We start from the raw sequence: 25,109 nt of genomic DNA on the forward strand, positions 1-25,109 counted from the left end.
CTCCCTCTCTCTCTCTCTCTCTCTCCCTCTCTCTCTCTCCCTGTGTCGCTTAAACAACAGTCCTAACTTTTGTGTGTTGCAAATATAAAAGGCAAGCCATGTGACAGAGAGACAGAAGAACAAAAGCATTTGGAAGTAACAGGACCTCTTTCTAGCTCTCAGAAAAGTCTGAGAAGAAAGGAGCCCTGCGTTCCCCTAAGGTAAGCAGGAAAACAAGCGCTGCCGGCTTGCCTAGGAAATCGCTTCTTTCCAAACCGAGCATTTCATCCTCCTCTCAGACAAAGAGACAACCTTTAAATACCACTTAAATTTGCATTACTTTAATTTGCATTAATCTGTAGCATGCTAGCATTGTGTTTCTTAAATGAACGGGTCTTTGAAGTCTGTGACAGAGCAGGGAGCTTCCTAGAAAAGCTTGAAAATATCTTTTGGTTTGACTTAAAGAGATTTTGCTTTTCAAACTCTCTGCGTAGTTAGATATAACTTTGTGATGGTTCTTATAGTTGACCCCGTGAAAGGGGGCTGCGAAGCAGCAACTCGCCAACATGGATTCATGGAGCCCAGTATCTTCCCCAGCACCCTCATCCCACTTACAATGGGGGCACTATTAACGCAGGCAAGACTGCGAGTTTAAAAGCGCACTGTTTACTTTTATTACTACTTATGTATGCTGCTGATCTCCTGCCAGGGCTCTGCCGGAGTGCTCAGAATGACTTCAAACAATAGGCAACATTTATTTCTAGCTTTCTGTGTCACGCTTTGCAGGAATCCTGCTCCCCTGTATTCTTCTTTCAGCGTGCAGGTCTTCGCTTCCATAGATGCATTCGGGAGCACCGGGAGGAGATGAGGATGGATTTACTGTATGATTTTGATTGGGCAAAAAGTCTGAGGAAATGCATGCTGTTTGCCTTGGACTTATTGCAGGGGGTTATTTTTAGTCATCAGCTCGTCCCTGCAGCATGATGTTCAAGGAGTGACGGGGAAAGGATGCTCCCACCAGTACAGGGACCAGGACCTGTAGGAATGACTCTTACCTGAGGAATATTCTGAGGTTTCTTTCAAACTTTGGAATACAAGTTCTCTCTTTAAATGAACAATTGAGCTGTAGGAGGCCTGGGCATAACTCTTTCTTGGGGGACGGGAAGTTTGATTGTGTACAGAATGTTAATGACTCAGAACGCCCAGTAACTGAGGCTCATTGTAATAGACAAACCCAGATAAGCCTCCATGAGAGGCAGACTCCCATCTTTACTGAGATTCAGGTGCGGGAAAGGAAGCTATTTGGCAAGATGGGAGTCCCTTGTACAGTTCTTTGTAACTCATTAATAACAGATATGGCTGCTGTGAAACATGTCTCTTTTCATTTCTAATATTAGTGTATTTTAATTACAAGGAGCTGGCATTGGCAAATTACCCCAACACATAAGATTAAATACCAGGTGCATTTGAAAACATAGAGATGCCTGAAATGCGGGGTTGCTGTGGGTGTCAACCAAATACAGCGGGGACTGCACAATGCTTCTCAATGAGCGTTTAAACCAGATTCAAATATCTGCTCATTTTCTTCTCATCAGTCTTGCTAATTCAAGGAAACTTTACGGTCCTGTTTGCCAGTTTTCACTGCAAATCGGGACATAGTTTATGCAAAACTTTTCTGATTTTCTCTGATAACTAGCCTAATAAGCATCGCTGAATGAAAATCTGATATTTGAATGAGTTAATTTACAACTTTGGGGTATTCATTATTCAAGAAAGCCATAAAAGACTATGGATTCCATTGCTATAAAATTTTATTGTAATTAAAAAAAAAAACTGCTGTCAGCAAAGCATTTAGCTGAATCAAAACAATTTTCTTAAACTATTATTCAGATCATTACATGAGAGTATTTGAACACAAAATGCAATGTTTTGCATCATTTATTTAAAAATACATTTGGTTCAGGTAACGGGAGAACTGGCTGAGGCCTTCTTACGACCATGTACCAAGCAGCTGACACCCACAGATGGAAGTGTGCCTGTGGAGTTTTCAATCTTAATTCGAGTTCCAATGACACTGTCAAGGGAAAAATAAATCATTTTTCAATACATTTAACAATTTCCAACTCATTTATTTTCCTGGGCCCTTGAAAAATGTGGTGAGTTTCTTGGAATTATAGCCACCAATGGTGGCCAGCAATCTTTACTCTATTTTAAGAACTCACAATTCAAGTGCTATTATTCTCTGGTTAATTATTTATTTCATCAATTTTAAAATAAATATTTATTAAGCATTTTCTAGATACCCAGTGCTATGCTAGTCCTGATGGATGCAAAGGTGAATGAGACATTGTCCCATACTCTAATTCTCAGTCCATATGCCATCTCTAGTTAGATTTTGGAACTGAAATGGGCATTGCCAATGGGTAAAGTGGCCAATAACTTCCTTGTTCTAAAGAATTATTTAAAACAGCTACTGGTTTCCAGATTTACTTGAAATGATTCTTGCTCATCAGCAGGTTTTCTTTCCATTTATGATTAAGGGGTTCCCCTTTGGCCTTTTTCACCAGATCCTGGGTACACGTCATTTGCACAGCTAACACGGCCTAGATCTTTCCAGCCTGGGTAGAAGAATTCCGGAAAAAGACAGTAGTTTATCCTTTCTCTGCTCTCCTGAGCACTCTTTGGAAAGGACCATATGCTGTCTCTACTGGGGATAGGTGTGAGTCACCTACTCAGTAGCTAACATCAGGGCCACTTGTTGAATCATTGAATTAGAAACATGCATATGGAGGAAGATGCAGTCACTATCCCTCACCACTTACTTGTCCCACCCCCAATATCAAAACCAATGACCTCTGGGCCTGGCCTAAATTCAAGAGGTCCCTGGGAAGAAGCTATTGGAAACTCTTCCCCAAACCCAGGTCTCCATCATAGCCACACAGTGTTGCTTTCAAATGACCCAGTATGGTGTTTTATCACGCGGTTGGGTTACTGGGGAAGAAAACCCTGAAAACAGCAACACCAGGGTCCTTGACTTGGTCCTTATCAGCAGATAATCCCCCGTGGTTGGATTAAAATGCCTCTGACTCCCTGGGGTGCCTGACTCACCCTAGCCAGCCCTCAGCTTCTTGGCCAGCGGCCTTCGAGCCCATCCTCACCTCTTCCCATGGCAGCTAGAGACTGCTTCTTTGCCCAGGCTCTCTTCAGCGGCCAGTGGGAGCAGAGGGGATGGGCAGCCAGGTGGACAGACTGTGAGGTGCTAAGGCAGAGCAGGGAAGCAGGGCTGTGAGAGAGGGTGGGTGAGCTCCAGGGCCTGGGTTGCTATGGCCTGTCCTGATTGTGATCAGCTGTCATTTCCTCTTCGTGTATGACACTGTGGAACATATTAAAATTTCTCTGGGATGGTATGTTTGGAATTCCTCTGATGCCCCACCTCACCAACTTACCCGGACAATAAAAGCAAGGTTGTAAGCCTTTGAACAGCTGGCTGGCTATATATTTCCCTTCTTTCTTTCGCATAATCTAATTCAGAAAAGAATCCAGCTAGACTGGCAGTGCCATGTCTGGGTACTTGTTTCCTGCAAGTCCTTCCTCCGCCACCTCCTCCTGCCAGTCCTGGAATCTTCCTGGGTGGCATGTGGCTTTTCTTTTCTTTTGCTCACCACCGCTCCCAGCCCGCCCCCTTTTCCCTTCGCCTGAGCTCCTTCCATTGTCAGCTGGCTCTTTGCTCTGCCTGTTTTCCAGACAGCTTGGGTCCTGTTCCATCCGGGGAGAACAGCCCATGAGATCTCCCCATCTCCATAGTATTCCCAGGATGTCATTCTTGGCACCAGCTCTGCCGGGCTGATAGGATTGGGGGGTTTTTGTAGTCCCGAGCCTGAAACCACTCACAGAGAGGAGCAGCCACATGGCTTAGCTGCCCTTTGGGCTGCCGAGTGCAGGACTGGAGTGACCGGGTTGGCAGGAACCAGCATACCATCACAGTGACCCGAACATCTCCGGCAAAGGCCTTGGGGTGGGAGCGCTATGGGAATGCCTGGATGCGCTTCGGCCTACATTAAGAGAAATGTGGTTATTCTCTGATTTGGGGGAGAGACAAGTGGTTTGAAACAAAGCTCTCTGGATCCTTGGCCCCTGCCCTGCCCCCTTTCCCCGTCTGTCCTTCCCACATCCCTCCCTCCCCAAACAGAAAGGAAGAGAGACAGGACTTCTAATTTGGCCAGCACAGACCCGAATGTCTTTATGAAACCCGTTTAGTGAAAGAAAGAGGGGAGAAATATATTCTGGGTTGATCCGAACTAAAAAACGCATGGGGCTTTGGAGATGGGCGGGGGGCGGGGCGAGGAGATTTTTTCTTTCTTTCTTTCTGTCTCTTAACAGCAGAACAACAGTTTCGTTGATGAGTTGCAAATGGAAGGAAATGGACCTCTCAATTAGAGATTCCCATTTAAGAGCCTCAATGTAAACCTCCCTGTGACATCCTTAAAAGATGCTGCTAATGTCCCTGGGACCAAAAGGTATTAAAGAGCAAGCTACCAGGCAGCTTCCTATTCCTTTTCTTTTTCTGGGGGCTTTGGTCGTCTTTTCCAAATTAGCTAAAGTTCATTAAAAGACCCAAAAGGAAAAATTTAAAGCAGCTGAATTAAAATGAGTCTTTCCCTGTTAGCCTGACAAGAAGTAAAAAAGAGAGGAAGAAAGAAAGGGAAAAAAAGAGAAGAAAGAACCAATTCCCCTCCGCTACCACTTCTTGGGTTTTAATATGAATTATTCCATACAAGTCCCTAGGCTAGAGATCTATTTAAAGACGCCTGGCAGCATGAAGGGAGAGGGTAAAAATACAACCACTCTTTTGTCCATCAAAGGTTTTCTTTGGGAGGACATTAAGAGCATTCCTGTTTTCTTGTCTGCCCCTGCCAGTGGCAATGTTCCAACTGGTAGTACCCACTCCTCGCCCATCAGGTCAGCAATCATGAACTTCTGTGTTTAATTTCAGGAGAAAACAAAGGGTGGGAAATCCTTCCGAAACCCCTATGTGTGTGCAGCAGGGTAGGGTAGGCTGGAACTGCAATTAGTACTCACTTGGCTGTGCAGGTTGCATGCTGCAAATTCGCACACCCACACAGTTGAGGTTTTGAGGAAGATTGTGCCGATGGCATTATTTCTGATGCCAGCTTCCCTTGCATCTGCAAAGCTTTTTTCTTGTGTCTCCAGCAGTCATTTGCTTGTCACCATTCATGTGTACTGTCCCCTTCATCAGAGGTTCTCAGAGCCTGATGGTCAAGGATATGTCACTAGAGTCATACCCCCAGACCCATTTTCAACAGTAAGAACGTGAAACCCTGGATAGAGTTTGCAATCTGAAACAACTACTTTCTTGTTAGGAAGACTGCTGACTCAGAAAATTCAAAGAATGGGTAACTTCAGTTGGCGACATATCCCCAGTGCTCATAATCAGGAATTCATCCAGTTGGGGTCCATTTCACCCTCATGGCAAAATCTGAACATAAACATTGACTAGTAGCTTTAAACTGGGTATAAGATTTGCAATAGATAACATTTTGGTCTTTTCTCTTTTTTTTTTTTCCACAAAAGCTAAGAATTTTTCAGACAATTTGCTCTCTTCCAAGGCCTGGCTCAATCTCAACTTTTTCTTTTAAGCCATGATCCAACCAATTGCAGTATCCTTTAAAAATGAAAGGGCAACAGGTTAAGACATTCAAGCAAGTTGATGAGCTGTCAGAAAATGCTCAACGGTGGCCTTTCTACAGTGCCACAAACCAACAACAGCCCTAAACGTGGAGTCCTCTTCCATCCTTTCATCAGTAGGGAATAAAAATAGGGAGACGGCAGGTCATGGGAGAAGTAACAAAAGAGAAGTAAGAAGGATTATTTTTGATGTTCAACATCTGCTGCTGCCCTTTCAATATTTTCAAATATCACAATTTCAGAAAGGGAAGGATCCCTTTATTTCACCTACTCTCCCTCCCAGGAAGGCGTTTGAAGTTGCTGTCTTTACCTGAAAAGGAGGTCAACTCCTCAAGGGAAAAAACATCCCCTATCTTCAACTCGAAGTAAAATGGAGGTACACACATTTGTACCTAATTATGTGGGTACACGTATAATTTGTATCCACAAACTATGATGGATGTAAAGAATCAAAGAAATCCAATCCTTAATCAAAGTCCAAGTTTTCTTTAAAACTTGAGAGGATATTTTAGGACTCGTTACATTTCTGTGATTTCACTCCCCTCCTCCAAATTATGAAAAATTGCTCCTTTTCAGAATTTAAATTTTTCTTTTGAGGTTTGGAATCCAAAGGCAGCAGAATAGTATTGTTACAGGAAAGCTGGCAATCAAAAGACATAGCTGCAGCATGCATGGTTTAAGCAAAGCAAGACAGTCAGAAAACCACCACCCCAACAAGTTCAGGGTTATCAGCAATATAGGGACACGTATTTTTATGCGATTTTTATGATAACCTTGCCCCTTTGACGTATGTCTGAGTCTAGGAGCATTCCGGATTGCAATGGGATTGAATTCAGTATTCAAATCCCACCATTGGGCAGAAAAGGCAAATTGAATGGGGAATGGAAACACTGAGTTGCTCCTATTATTTATGCCCCATTCCTAACTAAGGGCTCTACAGCTGTTAGGTGAGATCACTACCCACCATTCCAAAATGTTGTTGCGGGTGAGGAGGTTCAAACGCAGCTTTGGAAACACTTTGCTGCACTCTTTGAAGAAAAGCCAACATGCTCATTTGGCTCTAGGGTAAAAGGGAGCCTGTACCCTGAGCTAACATTGGTCACCTCTCTTCTCCTGAGGCCATGCCACAGCCAGCAGTACAGCAGAAGAACAAGTGTTTAGTTATTTCAGCACAAGTGTCCCCAGAACACCTGGCACCTTTTCTTTTCCACAGGGAGAATGTACATTCATGCATTTTGGCAAGACTGAGTCCTCTGAGTTGGGTGTCTCAGAACTCTCCTATTTTCTTTCCAAAGGGTCTTATGTAAGGTGAACAGTGGAGTGTATCTCATTCCTCATATAAAATCCGCTTCCTGGGAGGGAGTGGGTGAAATGAAGGGATTCTTCCCTGACTGAAACTGCGCTCTTTGAAAAAATTGAAAGGGCAGTGGCAGATTTTGAACTTCAAAATGAATCCTTCCTCCTCCTCCTCCTCTTTTGTTACTTCTCCCATGACCTGCTCTCTGCCTACTTTAATTCCCCATTGAGAAAGGATAGAAGGGGACTCTGTGTTTAGGGCTACTGTTGATTTATGGCACTATAGAGAGGCCACCCCTAAGCATTTTCTGACAGCTCATCACCATCTCAGTCACAGCTTTTAGTTGGGTAGCTGGATTTACAGAAATAATCAAATCCCTGGAGGAAAAGACTTCAACAGAAAAGTACCTCCTGACACTTGGGTAACCTGACCTGGTCATTTCCAATTTATGCAAGGTTTGTATTCTAAAAGTCAATTAGTTACGTCAACTGTTAAAAACTCAGAATGAGTCTTTCCATTCTTCAGAATGAGTCTTTTCTGAGTATCTGTGGGCCACAGAAGCCCAGAGATACTCAACACAGAATCCAAGTGCCATACCCAGTGGTCAACTCTTTTAGACTTAAGTCCCAGCCCAGGGCTTCTGGAATGTACCTCCCCTAGCAGAGAAGCTCTGTAGTAGATATTTTACCAAGCACAGGGCCTTGCTCTTGACCCCAAGACTACTGATTCTACTTGCAGACAAGACAACTTTTCTAATCAATCTTTCTCTTCTATCCTGAACCAGAGTATCACAGATCGTCTCATTAGAGCATGAGGATCTGTGGCTCAAGCTCAGTTAAGAAATAAGGGTCTTTCAAAAGAAAGGTGCAAGAGGGTGGAACTCAGTCTATATTGTCATTATCAAATGCAAGAAGAGTCTAATTCTAGCATGATCTACTATTATTAGCCTTTCTTCTCTCCCCGTTTATGCTTTGGTGGATACTAGACAGAAATGCCACAAATTTTAAGATAGTTTTAAGAGAAATAGTAACTGGCTAAATATCCTCACTAACTGCTTCAAATTATTATTATTATGATTATTACTGTTAACTTTTGTTTTCTGAGACAGGGTCTCACTCTGATGCCCAGACTGGAGTGCAGTGATGTGATCACAGCTCACTGCAGGCTCAACTACCCATGCTTAGGTGATCCTCCCACCTCAACCTCCCAAGTAGCTGGGATGACAAGCATGTACCACCATGCCTGGCTAATATTTTTTTTATTATTTTTGTAGAGATGAAGTCTCCCTATGTTACCTAGGATGATCTCGAACTTCTGGGCTCAAGTGATCCTCCCAACACTGCCTTTTAAAGTGCTGGGATTACAGGCATGAGCCGCTGTACCCGGCCCACTTCCTATGATTAACAGGATATTATTAATTTATAAACTATTTAGTACATTGCAAGCACTCAGTCAAATGGTTATTAATGGCTGTTTATATTTCAGGCCACCAGTATAGCTTCATCAAGGGGCAAATACTTATAGTTTGGGCTTCAGTGTTGGTTCAGGCACCACCTTAGAATTTTTCTGCAATCATTAACTCCTTGAGTAAGAAGGGAACTCTTTTTGTAGGATTGCTTTGGGGAATATGTAGCCCCAAGGCAGGGGCTATACTCTGAGAAACTTGGGTAGAGTTAGAGACTGTTAGAAATGGATAGACACATAAAAGCATTTAGACCAATCTGTTCATTTTGCAGGTGAGGAAACTGAGTCCTAGAAAAGGCAAGTGACTTACTTAAGATCACACAGCCGATGATGGGAGGGTAGGACTCAGGGCTTGAGGATCTTCAGATCAGCCATTCTTATACCAGATCAGGCAACAGTGGAATGCTCTGTAGATTTCAGAATGCAGTGAAACGTTATCATATTTCTTTCAAATCAGTATCGGGACACGGAACACTAACAACATAGGCGAGCAATGGGTCTAAGGAGGAAACGATGAAAGCTGTAGGTAAGTGGGAGTTTGGATAACAATGAGATGTTTTTCTGGAGTTCCTGACAATGCCTGAAAAAAAAAAAAAATCAGGATTTTAAGCTTCAGTCAGGCTCAAGGTCGAGTCCTCCCACTCCAGTCCCTCCTCAGACAGTAAAACTATTCAAGTCAAGGACATACATACAGGTGGGGGCACTTGACAGTTGGCTCATCTCCCCACCCTCCAAATTATTCGTATTTCTAGTCCTTCAGTTTAGCACTACTATTTACCCCAGGACTGTAATTCATTGCCTCTTTCCCTGGCCATATTCCTCCATCCCTTTTGTTTCTCCCATCTCTTTTCTTCCTCCATCACCCCCACTGCTGAGCTTGGCCACACTTGGCTAGTAGTGCAGGTTGAGAGAACACAGAGTCCTATCACAGACTGGAGGACTATTATTTAATCAAAAGAATGTTGTCTTCTTTCTCCTAAGGTAGCACTTTTGGGACAGTCATTGCTGTCTTTATTCCCTCACCCGCCACCACCCCTGCACTGTAGAATAGACACATGAAATGTGCCTATCTCTGAGATGAAAGGAGCAAGAACTGCTTCCTCCCCACTGACCTTGTGCCTGCCCATTCTTGGAGATACCTGGAGTTGGCAGGCTGGAGGCCTAGCAGCATTTGCAGTCAGTGCCGCTGCCTCTGGGTCAGCCCAGGCTTGGCTCCTTGGCTGCTACTGATGTGCTGCCAGATAGGAATATTAAAAACCATTCATTGAGCGCACAGGATGCTTTATAAAATCCAACATGCTGTTTACAGTTTATAAATTAACTGCCTTGGGAAGAGGCATTTGACTTATTCTCCAAGGCATCTAGTTGACTAGATCCAACTGGAATCCTTTGAGTTCCTGGGAAGGGGCTACTTAACACTTCACACTTTCTGAATTAGACCTAGGGTTTCTTGCTTTTCTGATCCTAGTACTGTATGAAGTTTTATCTAGGGTTATCTAGCAAGCTTTCTTCCGCTTATAAATCTTTGATGTTTTTGCAATTTCTTTGATAGAGGCTCTATGTTCTACCATCTTCACTTTATTTATGCCTCATACCATAATTTTTTAAAAAATTACAAAAATATCAAGTAATTCTGGCTGATATACTGACTCCATTCCAAGGTCATTATATTTTATTTGCTTCAGTTGTTCTTCTTAGAAATGATGCAATGGATATTGGATACAAATTAGATGTTCAGAGAGTTTATCAATGTGTCTAAAAAATCATCCAGGAAAACAACAGACCAAAACTCTTTGCCTGTAGAGTTAGTGAGCTAGAAGAGGGATCGAGGATAGGAGCTATATTTTTCCCCTGACCCTATCTCTTATCTGCTACAGCAAAAGGAGACACATAGTAGGTGCTCAATAAATACATGTTAAAAAATATTTGTTGAAAGAAGCCACAGAAGGGAATATCAGTATACATTAGTATTGAAAACAGCACAGGGGGAAATATGGATACTGAAGCACCACCCTCCTGTGCCTGGCAAGCAAGGCAAGAATAAGGCCATTCTTGGCACATGCCACTTGTCTTAGCCTGTTGCTGAGATAACTTGTGTGAAACCAGCACTTTACCCTCTGCCAGCCAGAAGGTCAGCCCAAGAGTGAGCTGATCTGTGGGCACAACACCATCTCTCACCCAGGAGGCTGGGCCCACTGTAAGCTCTGCTATATTATTTCGCTGAGGATGACAGGTGGGGAAATCTGGGCACCAGTTGTTCTTTTCCACTGGTATCATTTGGAAGGTAGCTCCAAAGTCGGGCACGCCAGCCTACGTGCCTCTCCTGCCGGCAGAGGCTCCACATTGGAGCTATTAGAATGTGGGCTCTGTACGTCGGCCAAGTCCATGTCTCAGAGACTGCATCCAGAGCATAGAGTGGCCACAGGCTACTGAATTCAGCAAGAAAGTCATTCTCTTGTTCAATCTATTATTGCCTGGGCCAAGGTTCTAAGTCTTCATAGGCAGCATTTGATTTTATGACACATGGCTTAAAAAATTAAGGCAAACTGGAATTAATTTAGTTTTGAGAAAACAACGGAAGCTGCTACAAGGCAGAGGTAATCCTAGGCTGCCAGAAAGTGGTGATCTCAGTGGTGTACATTTTCTTAATTCCTGATTTTCCTCTTTGTGAGGTCTTCCTCCCACTCCCATACTTTGCACATTCTCACCTATGCACATCCTGAGCAACACAGTGTTGACAACTTGACTGAGCATTGCTCTTTTCTAGAGCTTCATTTTTATTTCTTCTTCAATACAACAGTGTTGGTTCATTCAATTTGAACACTTAAGGCAAAAAGAAAAGAAAAGAAAAGAAAAAAAATCCCAGGTTATGTTTTCAGAATCTTACCTTTTTGTTTTGAGGGTTCTGTGAGTTTTGTGGCATATTTATATTGTTGCTTACATTCTTATTTCAGAATTTAAGATAAAAACTGGACAACAAGTGTCACATTTTCTGACTGTGTTGAAATAAAAAATCTATTTCTCAGAATTAATGGTAAAGCAACATTTCCTGTCAATCTTTTATTCTTTAATATTACGTCTGGGTTCAGCTCACCATCTCTAAAGAGAAAGTCAGATGATCAAGTTACATTGTATGTGACATTAACTATCTGTTTATCTGTGTGAATGTCATAATATCTGCTTGCAAAGTGTTTTATTCGTTTTTAGGAAAAATTTTTAAACTGTGCTTGCAATTCAGGATGGTGCTACTAGGTGGCAGTAATGTACAAGAACTATGTGGTTGCCCTGGAAGAGTATTTGACTAAGAGACTAGCATGTTTTCCTGTAATTATAAGAAATAACAATATAATATTTTTAAAATACTCAAACTAGGACAAACAGGAAACATCCATTAACTTAGTTACCAGATTTAAGCTGAGCTTTTAAAAGAGAAAGGCTTTTTTTTTTTTTTTTTGAGACGGAGTCTCGCTCTGTCGCCCAGGCTGGAGTGCAGTGGCGCAATCTCGGCTCACTGCAAGCTCCACCTCCCGGGTTCACACCATTCTCCTGCCTCAGCCTCCGGAGTAGCTGGGACTACAGGTGCCCGCCACCACGCCCGGCTAATTTTTTGTATTTTTAGTAGAGACAGGGTTTCATCATGTTAGCCAGGATGGTCTTGATCTCCTGACCTCGTGATCCGCCTGCCTCGGCCTCCCAAAGTGCTGGGATTACAGGCGTGAGCCACCGTGCCAGGCCGAAAGCCTTGTTTTTTTTTAATGAAATTTTAAATAAAGTATACATTCACAAGCTCAAACATCTGAAAATACAAAAGATATATGGTGAAAACTCTTTCTCTCATGCCTGTCCCTCAACTACCACAAGTAACTAATTTTGTTAGTTTCTTGGGTATCCTTTCAGAGTTTCGCTAGACAAATATGTGTTTTTATCTCTCCGCATTTTAACACAAATCAGTACACAGAGTTTCTGCATCCTTCCATATATAGTTGGTCAGTATATTGTTGTGTGAATATTTTAGAATATAATTAACCAGTCCCCTATTAATGGATATTTTATGCTGTTTCCAATTTTATGCTATTTCAGCCATGTGCTCATGTCATTTCACATGTAGGATAATTCACAGAAGTGGAATTGCTGGGTCTAAATTATATACATTTGCATTTTTAAAAGGTATTGCCAAATTGGCCTTTACAGAGTTTGGACCCATTTATACTGAACTTTCTCCAAAATGGGCTTGTTTTCCCACAGCCTTGCCAGTAGGGTGCATGATCAGACTTTGGAATCCTTGTTAATCCGATTGGTTGAACAATGTATTTCAAAGTACTTTAATTTTCATTCTCTTAAATGAGACTTTTATTCTCTTTTATCTTTAAGGGCCCTTTATATTTCCTATTTCTGTGAAGAAAGTGGAAATGCCAATAAATACACCCATGCATACATATATGTAGGGTTTTGTTATTGATGTAGCTTGTTTTTGCCATCATGCTATACATGATTTTCTTTAATTTGCTTTGCTCATTTAACCATACCTCCTGGCCATGGCTCTGAAGAGAAGTTGCTGGCAGTGCAGAAAGAGGGCCAGGACTGGAATGTCTGCTTCTCTCTTCATCCTTTTGTCATTGACTCCTGGGGAAAATATCTGTAGACCGAAGCAGTAAAATCTAATCAATTCTCTTTCTGACACTAATTAAGGCTTCAAAGAGACAGATAACCACTTGGGATAATTTAGTCACACTGAAACTTGGGAAATGGTCAGTAATATTTCATCCACTGAATGTGGACCCCAAGAAAGTTCTGGCTCTTTGAGTTGATGTCTTGACAATTTTCAAGGTAACATGTATAGGAAAACCTAGATTATGCAGATGAAAAGAAAACAAACATGCTCTTCTGCATCCTTTGCAGATTTGAAACTTTGGGCACAGGTTTGATTTATTTCAATGAGATATTGCTCTTAGCATGCACATAAAGTGGTGCAAAGTTGTACTGGAATATGGTCTCCTCAACTTTGGGCTCACTGTATACATATGGAGATGATAGTAACTGAATCCATAGTTATCAAGTGGTGGCATTTTAGAACACGAAGGGACAGCAGATGCCATCTCTGTCAACTCCTTCCCTCTACAGATGAGGAAACTTGGGCTAGAGGAGGTTGAATGACTTGTGTAAGGCTTCCCCAGCTAGTTAATGGCAGTGCCAGGACTCAAGTCCAGGAGGGTCCCCTCATTACTGGTCCTTGCCCTTCCTGCAATTTATAGGACTTCCCTGAGGCACATGTGCTGAGGCTTTGCTATTGCCAGAGATTCTCTGCTCTGAAACAGCCCTATCTCACACACCCCTTTCCACTTAGGATCCCCTGCCTCACACTTCCAAGACAGCTGATTGAGGCTAAATGGGTCTGACGCCATTCTATTAGTGCAAAATAAATTGGCTTATGCCAACTTGAACTCCTAATCTTGATTTTATCAACACTTTGCCCTGTTTATTCAGACTGTTCATGAGTAGGAAGTTAAGGAAAACGTTGCCTATGAACAAAATGATCAAACTTTTATCTGAAATACCTTTGAAAGTTTTCCCGAAGCTTTAATTATCATGTTCCTTTTGTTTTGGATGTAATATCAGGCCCTCCCAATTTTCCTAAATGTTTGAAAATATTTTTGATACTTTCTGTCTTCTGTTGTGATTAAAAAAAAAAAAAGAAAAGAAAGAAAGCACCAGTGTTGGCCATGCCTGGGGAGTTAATGAGGTAATCTGGAGAGATCTCTGGACCCCAGTCCCTTGTCCAAGAGGTATGGTCAAAAGAACAAAGCAAATTTCAGAAAAACTGGTATAACATGATCCTATTTTAATGGTAAGTCTGTTCCAACAACTGCTTTCTTTTTCGAATTACACCATGTGCCCAGGCTACAAAGGCTCTGCAGAAATGTGACTCTGTTGGCAAATACACATGTGATACCTTAACCATGCTGGAGGCCAGTTAGCATAATGTGTATTTCAGATGCAGTTTGTCATCAGTGCTGGGTGGTATGGGGCTTAAAACAAAAACAGGATGAGCCTAGAGCACAGAAGTGGAAAATTAGGTGGGTGGGTGAGCATGGACTTGGAAATGGAAAATGTGCTTCCCTGTGGGACGTGGCTTGTGTTCATTAGTGCTGACCTGCCTCCTCTCTAACCCTGTAAGCTGACGTTGACACCAAAGCTCGCTGAGAAACTGAATAGACCCTCCTGCCCCCACCAACCAAGGACAAAGATGAGACCACCCAATTCGGTTACGCTGTTGCCAGAACAATGTTTAATCTTTAACATGGGTTCAAACTATTCTTACCCCTAGGAACTTGGACTTCAGCAATTAAAGTCAACATGTGCTTCCATTAAACCATTGTGTCCACCTCCAAATGGTTATAAATATGTAGCGTAAGCTATGGGAGTTGGGGTGGGATGGATGACAGCCTTTGCTAATGACACTCTAGAAACCAATATTCTCCTCTCAAAATAACACGGGAAAATTCTACTTAATACCTCCTGGGTTCCATTAGTGGTTCTGGGTAAATAATTCTGGGGAAAATAATTTCTGTTTTCATTCCAGCTGTGCAGCAGATACTGTGATGATGGATTACAAGTGCAAAGAGTAAGACAAAACTCCAGCACATAAAGGACAATGACAACCAGAAAGCTTCAGCCCGATCCTGCCCTTTCCTTGGACGGGACTGGATCCTAGGAGGTGAAGCCATTTCCAATTTTTTGTCCTCTGCCTCCCTCTGCTGTTCTTCTGGAGAAGTTTTTCCTTACAACAATGAGAAAACATGTACTAGCTGCATCCTTCTCTATGCTCTCCCTGCTGGTGATAATGGGAGATACAGACAGTAAAACGGACAGCTCGTTCATAATGGACTCGGACCCTCGACGCTGCATGAGGCATCACTATGTGGATTCTATCAGTCACCCATTGTACAAGTGTAGCTCAAAGGTAAGATCAAGGTCTCTGTGAGGAGGGCATTTCCCTCAGAAACAGGCGAGGAGCCATATTTCTTTGTCAGGGGATGGAGAACTGTGATCATAGCCCAAACTTAAATGATGTGGCTGGCCCACAAGGCTTGTGGGAGAATGAGGCTTTTAGAATTTCCCCCCATGCTTTGCACTGTTGTCAGTAAAACTGCCTAATCAATCGTGTGCATACCCATCCAGTGGGACAGGTGTCCTTTGCCCCTGGCTGTGACGTTTATGAGTGATAGTGTGTTTTTCCAAAAAAAAGATGGAGTCTACAAGTTATCATAACTCTCTACCTCCATCATCAATAAAGAGGAAGAGAATGCAAAGAATGTGATTGAGCAGTGGAACATACTTCTTGGAAAGGTCTTTAAAGAATTTTTTAAATAACTGGCTGGTGAAATAACTGGCTTTGTGGTCTGAGCCTTTCTTCAGGTGCTACATTTCTGTTAAAATGATTTCAAAAGATAAGGTGGCAATATGATCATTTATCATTTTTACATTGCTTATCCAAATCGTTCTCGTTTGGTAAAGGATGCATGTTTGTTGCAGAGGCAATCTGTGCCTCAGTGGTCTGCAAAGGAATATCATGCTGAAAAGGCCACCAAGAGTGGCCAGCAACATGGACCACCCAGAAGGGAGGCACATTGTAGGGTGGAACATATGAGATCTCATGACTGTCACTGCCCCTAAACAGGCGCATGAATGAAATTTGTCCACACTTGGTAAATAAGAATTTGTTTAGCCCAACCTCAGAGATTTGTACATTTAGTTTTGAGATGAAAATCCTTAAACATGCTCATATGGCAAGTATTTTTTGAAATTACCAGTATAATTAAGAATTTTTTATAATATCAGTCACTAGAATTAAGACCATATAAGCCAATCCCTCCACTCGCCATTCAAAGACATTATGACTCTTGTATGCCTTGAAAATTTCCATTAATTTCTCTGATTATAGTTCAGTGATGATGATTCATTTTAGTTTAGGAGGATCAGAATTCGGGTTAAATCATTTTAACCATTATATTAATAAGGTCTATGACTGTCGGAAAAAAAATAGAGATTTTCCATTTAATAAAAACTTTCTGGCTCTTATTTGTGCTTGTAGAACAAAAAAAAAAAATGAAGTAAAGAGATTAACGTAAATTTTTGCAGGGCCACTATTCCTTCTTAGGAAAAGGAAACTCAAAGAAATGGAGAAAAAACATGAGAAGTGCAGCAATTACTAGCTTCTCCTTCCCTCCCTCTTCAGAAACAGACAGCACTAATATTTAGTGATTTTATTCCATGGATAATTTCTTTCTCTACTGAGTTGTCTTCCATAATCACGATTCTTTTTTTAAAAAAGGAATTAAAATTATTTCAAAGAAAGTGTCACTATGATAGAAAGGAACAAAGAAATAGGAGCATCTATAAAAACTAGAAAACAATCTGGAAAGATTGGATGAAATGATGGAGGAGTACCTTGGCAACAATCACACTAATCTAGCGAAGGTCAAAGAAGAGACATCATGAACTCAAACTGAAGAAATTCACATGTGAATTCTGAGCATGAGTCTTAGAAACAGACTTTAGTGTACTGTTATTCACCTTTGTTTCTTCCAGAATGCCATAGCAAATAACAGCGCAAAATTGTGATAGTAAGAGAAATGTTTGTAATTTCATGGGAACAATCTGTTTTCAAACATCCCAAACTATCCCAAATATAGCAATAGTTTTATGTAAATGGTGCTTGCAATTATAAACTTTTCTTCCCTGGCCATAAAATATGCCTGGCAGAATCTCAACTACCCAGACCTTTTCTAGGTTAGATTTTTCTCTATGTATCCAGGAGCAAAACTGTTTTCATTTGGAAATGTTCTATAATTCTTAACTCTTACATTCTCAGGCTGATCTTCTCTCTAATGTGTCTCACTTAATGAAATTGTTTGCCTTTGAGACTTGGATAAAACATTTAGCCTGTGTCTAGAAAAGGGGCAACGACAATCTACCCTAGCTTCTTTTTACAAAGAAAAGACTAGGGTAGATTTTTTGTCTCTATAAAAATTTTCCCTTGACATCATGTTCAAGGGTCATTATTTACTAAATGTGTGCCTATTGTTTGCCTGCCAATTGTTAATGCTTCCTGACTCACATTTATCCATTATCTGGCCTTGTAAAGACAAGAAAGGGAGAATGTGACCCAGGCTCAGGGAAGGGAGTATACGTGCTTGCACACCTAATATGTATCAGGCACCTCATACTGTATACTCTAGTCGTTGCCAAGAAACCTGTGATGGCCGGCATTATTATTCCCATTATCCTGGTAAGGAAAACTGAAGCCCAAAATAATTAGATTGCTTGGTACCACATAGCCAGGGAGTGGCAATGTCTGCCTCACAGTATTCATCTTCCTACTACTTGGATCTTCATATTGGAGGAGCATAAGTAGAATGTAGGAGCCATCACATAGAAGTTCAGGCTCTACTTCCGATCTGCTGGCAGTAATAATTTATACTCAGCAATGTTTCTAGAAAAAATAAATAGTAGTGAAAGCCTTTCTGGGAGCTTTCAATGAGACTGTTCATCCCAGCCCTGAACTTGCAGCTGGCCAGTCCTAGGTCCCAGCTGCCCATCTCCTAGCAATTTAGGAAAGGACTGAGAGGGAGTCAGGCAGAAAAGACTGGCCACAGTGGCCCACTAAGGAGGACAGTGTGGCCACAGATTAGGATGTGCCTGATAGTTTTAAGTGGTGACACCTCCTGGGATTGGGTACAAAAGATCCTGGGAGTAGCAGGCTCATTTAAAATCTTCATGGGAGACTAAGTTTCTCTAAAATTTGGAGTAAAGGCTGTAGAGCAAACAGGCAAAAGACCAGTTGATAGTGGAAACAGACTGCCTGGGGGAATCTCTATGAAAACTGAGGCATACCAAGCTTTGAAGTGAGAGAGACCTGGTTTCCAATTCCAGCTCCATGGCTTGCCGAATAAGTGACTTTGAGGAAGTTCAGTAACTTCCTTCTTTGTGCCTCAGTTTCTTCCCATGCAAAATACCGCTGTCTACCTGAGGGTATGGTTATGGGTGTTGGCGATTTGTAAAGCATCCAGCAGTGTCCAGCACATAATAGCCATTTAGTGAGCTGAGTGAGTAGATGATATTATGATCTCGATGATGACGTTATAAACTAAGCAGGTGTTTAGACTCAATTTTCTATTTCAGTCACAACTGAGACCTCAATAACTGCTGGGATCTCCTATAGCCTTAAAAGATTAGGAAAATGAACCTTATTGTAGTTCTTGTTAAGCACAGGGTGGGGCAGAAGAACAAAGTAAATGTAAGCCACTGTGCTGGGTGCTAACAGGGAGGATAAAAGTAAAAGAGAAACAGCCCCGATGTCTGGCTAACCTCCCTTCCCAGGTGAGTGGAGGAAGGAGGGGCTGGAGGGGGGTGAGCTTTGGTCTTGAGCCAGGGAGGGGATTTCAGGAAGGGAGGGTGAGAAAGCAAACTGGCAGGGAAGACCTGGAAAGTCTCAGTTGGGTGAGGAGTGGGGGATGCTGGCCCCAGGCCAGGACGTGGAACCGGGGCATGATTGTCTGAACTGGTAATGGCCACAGGAGCAGGTGGGGAGCCGGAAGAGCAACAACAAAGGATAAGGAGGAAGAGGTTTGGGAGACAAAACCTAGGAAAAAAAGGACCTGGTATGCTAAGGGCTGAGTCCTAACAGCTTCCTAACAGGACCCCCAAAGCCATCTTCTCCTGCTACTCACCAAGCTCATGGTGTGATAGGAGAAATGGAGGGAGTCAGGAATATTGTGTTTATAATACAATAGACTACTTGAGAAATATAATTTGATTTTTTAAAAAGGAACAAATTTATACTGAGTGCCTACCATGTCCAGGTGCTGTGGAAGGTGCTGGAGACTCTAAAGTGGAAAGAAAGAAAAAAGAGACAATTTTTTTTTTTGCCTTCATAATGCTCACGAGTAAATGGGGAGAGAGGAAGGAGAGGTGTTCAGTGCACAAAGGTCTGCCTGTATCTGTTTGATTCATGACCTGAGTGAAGGGACCAGACTAGTTGGAGTGAGCTGAGTTCCCATCCACCCTTTCAAAGCCCCCACCATCTCTCTGCTGCTTTGTTCCCTGGTTGCAATTTTCTTGGTGCCCTCAGCCTGGCACAGATCTTTTGGAGGTTGACCTGGGTCCCTGAAGATGAGCTGAGTTATTGAGGCTGCCTGTGGGAAAAGAATGGGAGAAGAAGCATGGGTGGATCTTGTTCCTGAGGAGAAAAGGGGTGCTTCACAAGGTGCCATGGAAATAAGGGTGAATAACACTATTGTTCACTGCTGCGAAAAAGGCAAAATATGTTTCCACTCTCTTGGAGTAAAATCGCAAAAATGCTCTTCTAGAATGGGACAGGTGGGTCTTTATTCTGATGCTAATGGTGGCATCTGGTCGGTCAAGGCTCTTGGAAGATTCAGCTCAGCATAAGCTTGGGGATGGTGAAGCTAATGTCCCAAGAAGTCCACACGAAAAAGTTAGACTTGTATGTCTATGGATATGGTCAGGGGTTCCTGAGGCAAATCAATGTAGATAAGGAAGTGTGTGAGTTGGCACATGCCTCAGGAAAACATGGTATCAGGAGGCAGGTATTACAGTGGTTTGGGTCAGGGGTTTGGTTTCAGATAGACCTTGGTTTGATTCCAGCTCTGCATTTTACCACCTATGTGAGTTTGGGCAAGTTACTGGAACTCTCTAAAGCTTGAGTTTCCTTATCCGTCCTAACAGTTTAGATCATAACAGTACTTTTATTATTAACATAACAGGTAGTATTATTATAAGAATAAAATAACTCACATTGTAAGTGCTCAATAAATGTTCTTATTAGCGAAATGATGGTTATCTAGCGATCCATCTAGAGCAGAGCCCTCAAACTTGAATGGGTCCAGAGACCTGCTACTCAAAGTGTGGGCATCAGCCCAGTAGGACTGACATCAACTAGAATTTGAAGGGAAATGCAGAATCTCAGCCTCCAGCCCAGAACTACTCAATCAGTCCTTGCCTTTTAACAAGATCCTAGATGATTCACACTCACATTCCAGTCTGAGAAGTTCTGATCTGGAAGAGATCAGGAGATGTTCAAGTGCTGAAACACAGGTAAGACATGGCAGAGGCTAAAATCTGAAGTACTGAGAGTAGACCAGGAGAGCAGACGGTTATTCCTTCCATCCCTTAAGGATCTTGTCTTTCAAACTTCTGCTTTACCACTTCAACACACAAAACAGAGATAGATTTCCTTCTAGGAGTGTGTGTGTGTGTGTGTGTGTGTGTGTGTGTGTGTTGAGAACATCAAGGGTCCAATAATTGCTTCATAGTCTATTCTTCCAGGAAAGGGCATTTGAATTTGGCTACAGAGGATAGATAGGTGGGATTTTATTAGGCAGAGCAAGGTAGAAAGGACATATTTGGGAGACAGAAGACATAAGCAAAGGCAAGAGGCAGGAGAATTCAGGGCACTTTCTTGGACTCCTAAGTAGTTAAATTTGATTGGAGTAGGGAGTGGGTAGTAGAGTGATGAGAACAGTTGTAAGTAAGACTGGAAATGCATCTGAAACCTGGGTCATGAAGGGCCTTGACTCTTCTTCAAGATTTTGGGTTTTATTCTGAACTACTGAAGGCATTTATTGTACATGTCTGTGCATTCTTCTTGCACAAACAGTCCAGCTCCCAAGGAAGAGGGGCCCAGCCCATTGGAGGTGGCCCCACGTCCTTCAGTGCCTGGAGTTCTTGTGCTTCAGAGTGGGCTGGGGTTGGAGCTGGACATCCTGAAAACTTTTAGTGAGATTGCAATCAGATTAGCTCATTTACAAATGGCCCTACGCTGTTGACTTAGTCATTTTATGGACAGTGCTGATGGGCCGATCAGTTAGGCCTACGTTTGGTTCACCTGTATATACATCATTCGGATATTATGTCCCATATCATTGTTGGCCCTTCTGAGTTAAGTTTGTTGGCACAGGATTACTTTGTCCATCCAGACTGAAACTGCACCTCTGAAGACTCCATTATGGAAGGTGACTCTGTGAATAACTGTTTAATCAACCTAATAGATGATCTAGATGAGAGATTAGCAAATTTAACATTACTCCAAGGTGTGGTGTCAAGCAACTCTTCCCACATACAGGCAGATGGCAGGAGAACAGACTAAGGAAGATCTTAGATTCTCTCTCTCATTAGAGAAATGGGGGTGGGAATTAGGGACTGGCCTGTGTACTACTGACCTATGGCATAGTCTCTCAAAACCCGTTTCAGAGCCAGGCACAGTGGTGCATGCCTGTAGTCCTGGATACTCAGGAGGCTGAGGCAGGAGTTTAAGGTTGTAGTGTGCTATGATCATGCCTATGAATAACCACTGCACTGCAGCCTGGACAACATAGCAAGACTGTCTCTAAAAACAAAACAAAACAAACAAAACCATTTCTGATAGTTTACTTTGCCTGTCAAAATGAAGAGCAGATAGGATGGAATCAAAAGTTTAAAAAAAATCAAAACAGCTTACAGCTGCTGTTTTCTCTCTGCCTCTGTGATCATTCAGAGAAAATAAATTCACTGGTCTAGTCCAACTTATTCTTCCCTAAGCCCTGCTGTTTTTTTTTTTTTTTTTTCTTTCTAGTATCTCATATTGCCTTAGTGGTTGCTAAGCGATTGTTGGATTTAGCCCCAGCATATTCTCAGATAACTATGCCAATAATCTATAATTACCAGAATTCATCTTTTCTCCCTTTTGGAAAGATGGACTGGCTATTTTCTTCTTGTAAACCTTGGGTGTTTAATTCTGCGCTACAGGATGATGTCAGAGATAATAGCTGGTGAGTCATTAATAATAACTGCTAATTCCTATGATATTGTAAGGTAAATGTCAAAAGGTTTCATGCATATATATGTATCTTTTAATCTTTCCTTTGAACAGTTTCACTTTTTATGATCCTGCTGTTGATTCTGGAATTATACGACAATTTTTTTCTTTTCTTTTCCTTTTTCTTTTCTTTTCTGACAGGGCCTTGCTCTGTCACTCATGCTGGAGTGCAGTGGCTTGATCATAGCTTTCTGCAGCCTGTAATTCCTGGGTTCAAGTGATCCTCCTGCCTCAGCATCCAAAGTAGCTGGAACTACAGGCGCGCATCACCATGCCTGGCTAACTTTTTATTTTTTTGTAGAGACACGGTCTTGCTATGTTGCCCAGGCTGGTCTCAAACTCCTGGGCTCAAGTGATCCTCCCTCCTCAGACTCCAAAGTGTTGGGATTACAGGCATGAGACAATTACAGGCATGAGACAATGAGGCATGTGTGACCCAGGGTTTTTTTTTTTTTTTCTCTCCATCACTTAACATGAAATTCACCAAGCAAAACCTCTTACATAACCACGGACAAAGAATCTCAGGTTCTCCACTCCCCTCCCCACCTTGATATTAAGATTATGTAGCTTAATGAGTCAAGCTGTTCTACCCTACCCATCCATGACTCCAACTCCCAGGATACCAGGATTTATGTGTGAGATACACAAGTGATCCTTTTGTCCATTCCGTTAAGCTGTATGCAAATTGTGTGTGCACTTACGTACATTTTTCTGGGGATTACTTTGGTAGTTTTCATCAGATTCTTAAAGGTGTGTGTTTGCTAAAACCAGATTAAGAGCTACTATAAAGAACACATAGCCTCTGTTATTCCAGCCCAATCTTTGGAAATAGAGATTATCAGAATGGGTACATCCTAATATTTGCCCCAAATGACTGAAGATGCAGATGCAATTACACAAATCCCAGGCTCCTTCAATGCATAAACCCGGAAGTGTGATTTCAGGGCCCCAAACATGCCCTGTGTCTATTTTATTCTCTTGTCCCAAATTGCAGCACCCAGAATATGTCTTCGTAAGCATTACTCAGGCTATCCTATTTTCTTCTTCAGAAACTATATTCCTGTTCTTTAGCTATTTCCTGCACAAATCAATTTCTTTCTTTCTTTCTTTCTTTTTTTTTTTGTAGTCATTTTAATTTACTTCTTGGCTTCAATTTGGATTGACTTTCTGCATTTTGCTACTGGTAGAATTGCAATACATTGGGCCAGTGGCAGACCACTACCTGTCAGGAGAAATTTCTTTTGTTCTTTGGTTTTTACTTGTACATCACAGTGATGTGTGTCATTCAGTGGTTCTAAACCCTCAGTACACTTAGAAATCACCTAAGAAGCTTTGAAAACCATGAAAGCCTGGGCCCTATCCCCAAGGATTTTAATTCAATCAGTCTGAAAGGGGCCTGGGTGTTGCAACATGCATGGAGTCACTGGTCTAATCTAGCAGGAATTGGCAAGGAGTGTGAGGGTCTTTCAAAGGATGCTGTTTTACCTGGCTAAGCTTGTGGCTTACAGAGTAACCACCTCCTCTTCTTTCCCCAGATGGTGCTCCTGGCCAGGTGCGAGGGGCACTGCAGCCAGGCATCGCGCTCCGAGCCTTTGGTGTCGTTCAGCACTGTCCTCAAGCAACCCTTCCGTTCCTCCTGTCACTGCTGCCGGCCCCAGACTTCCAAGCTGAAGGCGTTGCGGCTGCGATGCTCAGGGGGCATGCGACTCACTGCCACCTACCGGTACATCCTCTCCTGTCACTGCGAGGAATGCAATTCCTGAGGCCCGCTGCTGTGTGTGGCTTCTGGATGGGACAACTGTAGAAGCAGTTCGACCAGCCAGGGAAAGACTGGCAAGAAAAGAGTTAAGGCAAAAAAGGATGCAACAATTCTCCCGGGACTCTGCATATTCTAGTAATAAAGACTCTACACGCTTGTTGACAGAGAGAGATACTCTGGGAACTTCTTTGCAGTTCCCATCTCCTTTCTCTGGTACAATTTCTTTTGGTTGATTTTCAGATTCAGACATTTTCCCCCTTGGATCTCAATGCTGTTTGGGTTTCCAACAACTCAGCATTAGTGGGAAAAAGTGGGCCCTCATACACAAGCATGTCAGGTTGTCAGTGTCTGGTGCATACTGAGGAAGAATTTACTTTGGAAAGTAGAAAAGCCCAGCTCTTTCTGGGACATCTTCTGTTATTGTTGACGTTTTTTTTACCTTGTCATTTTGGTCTAAGGTTGCCATTGCTGCTAAAGGTTACCGATTTCAAATTCCAGATAGCAAGCATGTGGATATGTTTAGCTAGGTTTACTCACAGCCAGCGAACTGACATTAAAATAACTAACAAACAGATTCTTTTATGTGATGCTGGAACTCTTGACAGCTATAATTATTATTCAGAAATGGCTTTTTGGAAGTAAAAGCGGCATAAAGAATTTGTCACAGGAAGGCTGTCTCAGATAAATTATGGTAAAATTTTGTAAGGGAGCAGACTTTTAAAGACTTGCACAAATACGGATCCTGTACTGACTCTGGAAAAGGCATATATGTACTAGTGGCATGGAGAATGCACCGTACTCATGCATGCAAATTAGACAACAAAGTATGAATCTATTTGTGGGTGTGCTATAGCTTTAGCCGTGTCGCGGGCATCATTCTCTAATATCCACTTGTCCATGTGAAATGTGTTGCCAAAATGGTGGCCTGGCTTGTCTTCTGAACATTTGGTTCAAATGCGTTTTGGTCCTGGAGGCTCAAATTTTGAGTTATTCCCACGTTTTGAAATAAAAAGAGAGTATCTTCAAAA

The 25,109-nt window shown here is 42.2% G+C and overlaps 1 protein-coding gene across 1 annotated transcript; it reads left to right on the top strand.

The window, feature by feature from the left end:
• NDP (norrin cystine knot growth factor NDP) lies at nt 1–25,109 on the top strand. Its single transcript, XM_010352847.2, has 3 exons — nt 1–200; nt 15,027–15,407; nt 23,858–25,109. The coding sequence occupies exons 2-3, from the start codon at nt 15,234–15,236 to the stop codon at nt 24,083–24,085; spliced, it is 402 nt and encodes a 133-aa protein (XP_010351149.1). The 5' UTR covers nt 1–200; nt 15,027–15,233; the 3' UTR covers nt 24,086–25,109.

This window comes from Rhinopithecus roxellana, chromosome 7 (assembly GCF_007565055.1).
Source record: "Rhinopithecus roxellana isolate Shanxi Qingling chromosome 7, ASM756505v1, whole genome shotgun sequence".
Classification (NCBI taxonomy): domain Eukaryota; kingdom Metazoa; phylum Chordata; class Mammalia; order Primates; family Cercopithecidae; genus Rhinopithecus; species Rhinopithecus roxellana.

Excerpts from the sequence above, each read along its gene's own strand:
- NDP (XM_010352847.2), top strand. The coding sequence starts at position 15,234 with ATGAGAAAACATGTACTAGCTGCATCCTTCTCTATGCTCTCCCTGCTG. Across the intron at positions 15,408-23,857 it reads TGTACAAGTGTAGCTCAAAG|ATGGTGCTCCTGGCCAGGTG; the intron begins GTAAGATCAAGG and ends TTCTTTCCCCAG.